This window comes from Lithobates pipiens, unplaced genomic scaffold, assembly GCF_037356315.1.
Source record: "Lithobates pipiens isolate NorthernLeopardFrog02 unplaced genomic scaffold, aLitPip1_a1.2 Scaffold_18, whole genome shotgun sequence".
NCBI classification, from domain to species: Eukaryota; Metazoa; Chordata; class Amphibia; order Anura; family Ranidae; genus Lithobates; species Lithobates pipiens.
In genome coordinates, this window is record NW_027507758.1 from 41,451,614 (window position 1) to 41,460,943 (window position 9,330).

At 43.8% G+C, this 9,330-nt stretch overlaps 1 protein-coding gene across 1 annotated transcript in view; it reads right to left on the reverse strand.

The window, feature by feature from the left end:
- LOC143987090 (uncharacterized) overlaps positions 1–9,330 on the reverse strand; it is a 175,249-nt gene that overhangs the window by 25,727 nt on the left and 140,192 nt on the right. Inside the window, exon 6 of the mRNA XM_077485618.1 lies at positions 6,476–6,675. Coding sequence (XP_077341744.1) covers positions 6,476–6,510 — 35 coding nt within the window. The 5' untranslated portion in view covers positions 6,511–6,675. The remainder of the gene's footprint in view (positions 1–6,475; positions 6,676–9,330) is intronic.

Below are 9,330 nucleotides of genomic sequence, written 5' to 3' on the forward strand. Positions count from 1 at the left end.
AAAGAAAATGATCCACATATACACACACACACACAAAGATTTTAACTAAACTAACTTTGGAAAGGCTTGGCATGGTTTTTACAGTCTGCTCTCAGTCATCTGGCAATAAGTAAACGGTTTATGTGCAAAGATATCGATTTAGGTCACCTCCTGAATGGCATGAGGTGGTGGGGGGGCGGGGGGTATTGCACATACAGCTACGGCGATTCACGCAGCAGTGCCAACCTGCCGCCGTAGAACGACAGCAGCTGGTCGGCAAGCAGCTAACCTGTTGCCAGCGTAACTAATGTGCGACGGCAAAAGGGTGGGCTTCAACTCCCACACATGCACCTTTGGGCTGCCAAGGTTTTTGAGAACGCACTCACTGAGTGATGTGTCAATGACCAGGGTGGCTTTGATTTAAATCTCCTCGATTTAACCACTTCGGCCACGGAAGATTTGGCTACTCAATGATCAGCCCATTTGAGATACGGCACTGCATTGCTTTAAGTGACAATCGCCCAGTTGTGACAAGCTGTACCCAAACAAAAATTGATGTCCTTTTTTCTCCCCACAAAAAAAAAAAAAAAAAAAAAAAAAAAAAAAAAAAAAAAACCCAACGCAATATTTTGTATACAACAAAAGGGAGGAAAGAAATGGGACTTGAGGCAAGTCACTGAATGCATACCTTATTCGATTCATTTATAAAATAATTATTAACAAATCATATTATAGAGGGTGTCAATCTGAAATACAGGACACAAAATAATGTAATACATTTGCATAAATATGTAATAGTTATACAGAGCAAGATAAGACGTAAGAATTATAGTTACGAGAGAACACTCATCCATTCATAAAAGTTCAATGAACATAATCTATTTTTCATGGTGAGCCAAAATTGTCTAAGCATCAGTTCGATGTAACTCATGGCTCATGCCAATCATCAGGAGTAAAATGCTCTGAAATTAAATCAGCGATATCTACAAGTATAGAATATCCTTTAACCACTTGGAATCCGCGCTATTGCCAAATGACGGCATTAGCGCGGACCTACTTTTCCGGGACTACGTCTATTGACGTTGTCCCGTGTACGAGCGGCCTGCGCGCCCCCTGAGGGGCGCGCGCGGCGCGCTCTGTGATCGGCGAATCCAGGAGACTCGCCTGATCACCGATCCGTGAAAGGGGTCGATCCCGACCCCTTATCACGTGATCAGCTGTCAGCCAATGACAGCTGATCATGTGATAGAACGGAGCCGGTAATCGGCTATTATTCCTCCTCGCGCTGACAGCGCGAGGAGAAAAAAAAAAAGCCGATCACCGGCGGCCATGATCGGGACATCAGTCTCGATCACGGCCTACAATACAAGCGACCACCTGCTCCCTGCCAGTGCCCACCTGCCCCCTGCAGTGCCATCCTGAATGAAAGTAAGTGCCCCCCGTCAGTGCCACCCAGCAGTGCCCATAGTGCCCACAATCTGCCTCAAAGGTGCTGCACCCCAGTGCCGCCCATCAGTGCCGCCCATCAGTGGTACCCATCAGTGCCCATCGGTAACCGCCTTATCTGTGCCCATCGGTAACCGCCTTATCTGTGCCTATTAGTGCCGCCTTATCTGTGCCCATCAGTGCCCACCAATGCAGCCCATCAGTGCCCACCAATGCAGCCCATCAGTGCCCACCAATGCAGCCCATCAGTGCCCACCAATGCAGCCCATCAGTGCCCACCAATGCAGCCCATCAGTGCCCACCAATGCAGCCCATCAGTGCCCACCAATGCAGCCCACCAATGCAGCCCATCAGTGCCCACCAATGCAGCCCATCAGTGCCCACCAATGCAGCCCACCAATGCAGCCCATCAGTGCCCACCAATGCAGCCCATCAGTGCCGCCTAATCAGCACACTTCAATGAAGGAGAAAAATGACCCATTTGCAAAATTTTATAACAAACTATTAAAACATGATTTTTTTTTTTTGCATCTTTTTTTGTTTGTTTAGCAAAAAATAAAACTCCGAGCTGTAACTAAATACCACCAAAAGAAAGCTCTATTTGTGGGAAAAAAAATGATAAAAATTTCATTTGGGTACAGTGTTGTATGACCGCGCAATTGTCATTCAAAGTGCATCAGCGCTGAAAGCTGAAAATTGGTCTGGGACTGAGGGGGGTTTAAGTGCCCAGTAAGCAAGTGGTTAAAAACGGAGAACAATCTCTCAAAATAAAAAAAAAAGGTGTGTAACTTACAGTACGGCCAAATGGTGACGGCGTAACACCCAACCTTAAATCCAGGGGAAGAAGAGGGACAAGGATGATCATCTCCCCCCCGGGGCTGAGGTGAGGTGTCCCACCTCACCTCAGACCAGACAACAGCCAGGAGAAGACCAGGTGAATTACTTCAACACATTCATTTCACATGGTTTCATTTTCCTTCCCTTGCAGAGCAGTGTGGACTGTTAAATATACACCAGATTCACATGGACGTGACATGGTCACCACCTGGCTGTTGTCTCTGGTCTGGATGGGACTCCTCACCTCAGGCCCGGGGGAGATGATCATCCTTGTCCCTCTTCTTCCCTTGGATTTAAAGGGTGGGCGTCACCATTTGGCCGTACTGTAAAGCCCCATACACACTATCAGTTTAATTGATTTTTCATTGTGAGCCAAAATTGTCTAAGCATCAGTTCGATGTAATTCGACGCACGTTTCATGGCTCATATCCCTAGGATATAGGTGTGACTTAAGCCCCATACACACTATCGTTTTTTCTGCTGAGTTTTTCCTTCAGATTTACCAAAACCATATAATATGAGGTCAAACATTAGAAGTTTCAATTTGTATTGAATGAGGCAGGCCCTTCCACTACATGGTTTTTTTTTTCTATTGAAAAAGCCCATGGCGTGCAAACACACCCAAAAAACTTCCACCCGGTGCATAAAAAAAGTGCACACACATAAAGAGTGAAACACTAAAAAGTGCAGACGGGTGCCTGATGTCCTCCAAAAGAAGGACCATACCCTGATCCCCCGGGGCGTTAGGCTCCAGACAGGGACTGAGGTACCAGACTCAACAAGTGGGCCCCGGACGAAACCGGAAGCCCTCCTTTCCCTGGGAGGACTGCCGAAACAGAACCTCCTAGGTACTTGGTACTGTGGGGGCTTCCCCGAAGGTAGGCCCCCCCTCATGGAGATTGGACCAAGCCATAAGGCCTATGTCCGCTCTCCCAGAGACTTTCAGGATTGGTCCGAGGACCGACACCCTACTCATCCAACGTGCAGTGACAAACTGTGACAAGACACACACAAATAAAATAAATAAAAAGTGAGGAAGGGATAGTGAAAAGTGGCCATTGTGCAATACCACGCCTTCCACTACATGGTTTTGGTAAACCTGAAGGAAAAACTCAGCAGAAAAACCCATAGTGTGTATGGGGCTTAAGTCACACCTATATCCTAGGGGATATCCTATACTTACACTGATTTAATTTCAGACCATTTTACTGCATGAGCCATGAAACCTGCGTCGAATTACATCGAACTGATGCTTAGACAATTTTGGCTCACAATGAAAAATCAATTATGTTCACTGAACTTTTATGAATGGATGAGTGTCCTTTTTTTAACTATAGTGCTTATTAAGTTTTATATTGCTCTGTATAACTATTACATTATATTGTGTCCTGTATTTCAGATTGACACCCTCTATAAATGTGATTTAATAATTTTATAAACGAATTGAATAAAGGTATGCATTCAGTGAATTGCCTCATACAAAGTCCCATTTCTTTCCTCCTTTTGTTGTATACATATCAGGGATGGAGGCTTGTCATTGTTACAATTAGACCCCTTTCACACCGAGGGCGTTTTGAAGGCTCTATAGTGTTAGAAATAGCGCCTGCAATGCGCCCTCAAACTGCTGCACCATTGTCTCCAGTGTGAAAGCCCGAGGGCTTTCACACTGGAGCGGTGCGCTGGCAGGACGTTCAGAAAAGTCCTGCCAGCAGCTTCTTTGGAGCGGTGCGTTTACCGCTCCTCCACCACTGCTCCCCATTGAAATCAATGGGGCAGAGCTGTATTACTGCTGGCAGAATCCCGCTATTGTAGGCGGGTTTAACCCTTTCTTGCCCGCTAGCGGGGGCGGCCGAAATGCGCTGCAAATCCGACAGTAAGACGCAGCTAAAAATAGCGGCGTTTTACCGCCGATGCTATGAGCACGGCAGTGTGAAAGCCCTCTTAGGTTGAAGGCGAGGGAGGTGGCAGCAGCAGTTGACTGGATGCCCGCTAACAGGCGCTGCCATGATGGATCTGAAATGACAGGTGCCCTTTAAAAATTGAAGGACTCCTTCTTGCAGGTAGTTAGAATCTTTAACTTCATTTTTACTGCTTGCCCTTCCGCCTCACACTTTTAGCCTAGTACAGATGCATTTCTCTTCAAACAAACAATCACACAGTCTGTCGTGTACATAGATTTTCAAAACAATGGGATAAAAGAATATTCCTCAACTTTGTTTCATCTCGTGATTACTTTGAAATGTGTGAATGCATCAATGCAGTGCGTGTTCTCTCAGTTAGGATTCATTGAATGAGTTTACCAAAAATTTAACATTTTGCAGAATATACAGCCTCATGCTACAGAACTAAGCTCCATTTCATGCTAAATAGAAAACTCTTTAGATTTTTACTCCAAAAGCATACATTTTTATTATATATATCAATATAGAGAGATATATATAATAATATATATATGCATAGCTAGAGAACTAACATGGATTGTTGCGGTACCAGAGAGGGGTTTTATACACAAGTTAAGAATACATTTTAACAAAAATTTACACGTAGAAAACACGAAAAAAAAACATCTATAATAGTTACAAAAAATATCAGATGGTTGACACGTTTCACTTAACCACTTAAGGACCGCCTCATGTAAATGCACGTCGTTTTTTTGAAGAGGGATATCTCGGTAACAGCAGATACTGCTGCCACAAGCGAGATAACCCTCTTTACAGGAGGCGGTCCTGTGTACGATAACGGTGGTCTCTGCGGTGGGTCCACCGCAAGATCACCGTTATCGGTGGCAGAAGGTGCCACCCCCCTTCTCTGGAGCCGTCGGGTCCTTTCTTCTGCTGGGTATAGAGACGAGAGAGGCTAAGATGGCCCCCACCCATCTCTATACCATAGGAGGGCGGAAGCAACGTCAAAACGTCACTTCCGCCCACACCTCTTAAAAAGGTATAGTCCGAATATGAGATCTGAGGACTTTTTGACCCCCAGATCTCATATTTAAGAGGACCTGTCATGTTTTCTATTACAAGGGATGTTTACATTCCTTGTAATAGGAATAAAAGTGATCCATGTATTTTTTTTTTTTTTTTTTTAAGTGTAAAAATAAAATCAAGTAAAATAAATAAATAAAAAAAATTTAACCCCCCCCCATCCCGACGAGCTCGCACACAGAAGCGAACGCATATGAAAACGGCAGTCAAACCACACATATGAGGTATTGCCCCGATCGGTAGAGCGAGATCAATAATTCTGCAACCTGTAGAATTTTTTAAATATCGCTTATGGAGATTTTTGAGGGTAAAAGTTTGACGCCATTCCATGAGCAGCGCAATTTTGAAGCATGACATGTCTGGTATCAATTTACTCGTCAAAAAATAAAAATAAAATAAAAACTTGGGCTAATTTTACTGGTGTCTTTTTTAATTCAAAAAGGTGAATTTTTTCTCAAAAAAGTACGCTCTTAAGACCGCTGAGAAAATACGGTGTAAAAAAAAAGCTGTTGCAATGACCACCATTTTATTCTCTAGGGCGTTATTTGTGTATTGGTGTGTGGTGTGTATTTATATTATGTTTGGGGGCTCTAAGTAATTTTCTAGCAAAAAAAAAAAAGTTTTAAACATGTAAATGCCAAATCTGAAAAAGAGGCCTGGTCCTTAAGTGGTTAATAACTTCTTCAGAATCGGTTAAGTGAAACTCGTCGACCATCTCTGATATTTTCAGTAACTATTGTATTGAACCTTACAATGAGTCGGATGTTTTTATTGTGTGTGTTTTCTATGTGTAAATTTTGTTACAATAAATGTATTCTTTATTAACTTGTGTATAAAATCCCTCTCTGGTACCGCAATAATCCATCATGTTGGCCCTCTATGCAAAGTTGGATGAGGTACCCTCATAGCCGTAATGTTCTTTAATCTATATTTTATCCACCCTGTCAATGACACATCTAGATCCCAACAATCAGTAGCTGGCAGGACCAGCTCCCCATCAAGTGACCACTATGCAAGCCAGTCACATTGGTCATATGATTGTGGATCCTCCCCACCCCCTGGGCGCTCAGAACTTTTCAAAGTGACACTGAAACGCTGGATAGGGATTAACATGCTCTTCTCACACCACTGTCCTCTGGTCTGCTCATTGACCAAGTCCAACATAACTGGTTTACACATAAAAAAAAGTGTTTATAAATAAAACTTCAACATTTAAAGCGCTTACTTACCTGAATAATTCTTCACATATTTTATGCCTATCCATCCTCTAGTTGGTGGGTCATCAAAGAACTGCACGTGAACATGAAGAGACTTGCCCTTTCCTCTGAAATGTGTGTCTTCGTTGGGGTGGTTGTAAACTAATGACGGCCACCAGGGGTGACCTGGCATCTTGGCCCAAACAAGGTCACCAGGTGAGAAATCGCAAACACTGCAGACAGAAAAATACATTTCTTATATTAATAATATCCCAGGAAGTGTCCAACGTTTTATAGCAGAACTCCAAGCATAGAAGAGAGAGAACATAAGCTAAATACAGTTAGCTAATCACTAAGGTGGTTGTAAACCCTTACATATACCCAGTGAAGGGACAATCCTTATGCAATATACAGAGATTAAAGAGGAAGTAAACCCTGATGGGTTTACTTCCTCTTTTTTTCCCTGCAAAGGTAAAGCATAATGGACTACTATGCATCGCATAGTAGCTCATTATGTGTCACTTACCTGACACAGGAGCCAGCGAAGTCGCCGCTGTCCCCTGTAGTCCGCCGCATCCACGTTGCTTGTGGCGTCTCGCAGCTCCGACGAATCACAGCGGCGTAACCGCGATGACGTCACTCCCGCGCATGCGCACGGGAGTCGACAAATTAGGCAAATCCATTCTTGGATTTGCCGCATTTAGTGCGCCTGCGCGCCGCTGTCTACGGCGCATGCGCCGTAGACAGCGGTGCCCATTTTCGGGCAAATATCTCCTAAACCATATAGGTTTAGGAGATATTGCTTGGACCTACAGGTAAGCCTTAATCTAGGCTTACCTATAGGTCCAAGTTGTTTGGAAGGGTTTACTTCCTCTTTAAACAAATCTCCTATATAAAAGTTGTACCTGTGTATCTGCGGTCTCCTCTTCAGGCAAAGTCCTGAATTTACTAAGCTTGTCTATATTAAAAAAAAAAAAAAGGGGGGGGGGGGGTGGGGGCAGAGCTGAAGTAACATTCTGCAGAGCTCAGTGAGGAGAGCTCCTGAAAGCTGATTGGAGGGAAGGTACACCCCCCCCCCCCTTCACACAGCAACAGAGCTGAGGTTGTCAGTCAGCTGGAGCTCCCTCCTGTATCACCATTTTTCTCTTGGTGTCAGGAAATCTTGTCAGAAGCGATTCATGCTAAAAGAAGCAGCAGACAAAAAAGTGACACTTAGTGCTCTTAACTGAGACAAGTACACACTATAGAGGGATATGTTTTGTTCATATTTCATGTCTGAGGTTTACAACCACTTTAAACTAGTTGCATTAACCACTTAAGCCCCGGACCATTTTGCTGACCAAAGACCAGAGCACTTTTTGAGATTCGGCACTGTGTCACTTTAACGGACAATTGCACGCTCATGCGACATGGTTCCCAAACAAAAATGGATGTCTTCCCCCCCCCAACAAATAGCTTTCTTTTGGTGGTATTTGATCATCCACGCGGTTTTTATCTTTTGCGCTATAAACAAAAGAGCGACAATTTTGAAAAAAAAATAAAAAAATGTTACACTTTGCTATAATAAATATCCCCCAAAAATATATTTAAAAAGATTTGATAAAAATGCCATAAAACTATCCCCTATTTTGTAAACGCTATAACTTTTGCACAGGGCATTGCATCCATGTAATCTGTCAGCGGACACAGCCGTCAACTGATCAGTGCACCGGCCCGCTGCCAGTGTCATGTGATCGATGTGACCAATCACAGCAGATCACGTCAATTGTAAACAATGGATGACTTTCTTTCATGCCATCCATTGTATACAACTGTGCTGTTAGCTGCAATTGGTCAGTGATCACATGGTAGAGGCCAATCACAACAAATCTGAATTAATCAATTTCATTCAGTAAAATAGTACTACAGATCCCCCTTTGCCCATATGCATGCTTTCCATCCCCCTCACATGGCTGTGGAGGGTATTACAGATCTACCTCCCTTTCTCATATTGTTGCTCCACATCCCCCCCACATGTCGGTGAATAGTCTGTCGGACTTTCAGCCGAGAATCCCCCGTGCGCATTGTGAGGGGAATATCTCCTAAACCTGTTCTGTTTAGGAGATTTATTTTTACCTACAGGTAAGCCTTATTATAGGCTTTCCTGTAGGTAAAAGTTGTAAAAAGGATTATACAACCGCTTTCAGTGCCACAGCCCCCCCCCCCCCCCCCCCCCCACATGGCAGTAAACGGTACTGGAGATCCCTTCCTCTCCCTTATTTCTGCTTCACACCTCCCTCACGTGGCAGTAGATGGTACTACAGATCCCTCCTTCCCCACACCTCCCTCATGTGGCAATGAATGATACTACAGATCCTCTCCAATATTTCTTCTCCACACCCCCCTCACATGGCAATGAATAGTATTACAGGTCCCCCTCCCTTTCTCATTGTTGCTCCACAACCCCTCGCCTGGCAGTAGATGGTATTACAGTACAAATCACTCATTTCTGCTCCACACCCCCTCACCTGGCGGTGAATGGTACTACAGGTCCCTCATATTTCTTCCCTCCGTGTTTCGGGGCACCCGCTGACTCCTTCGGAGGGGAGTTCTTCTCCCCTGGCTGCAGCTGAACACCGACAGAGGTTCAAACCCTCCCCTAAATCGATAAACTGTATATATGGTGAATGGTGTTGCGCTCCACTAATAGTACAGATAAATAGATAAATATGGGTATAACTGTCAATATACAATGTGATATAGAATATAATTCAATCCATAGTGCATATAGTGTAAAAACTCAAAAATATAGTGGTAAAAAAAAAAAATTTGAAATAACCAAACAATGAATAGTAGTGATATGGATTGAGAACTTTTCTTCTTTTATAGAGAAATAGACACTTTTACTA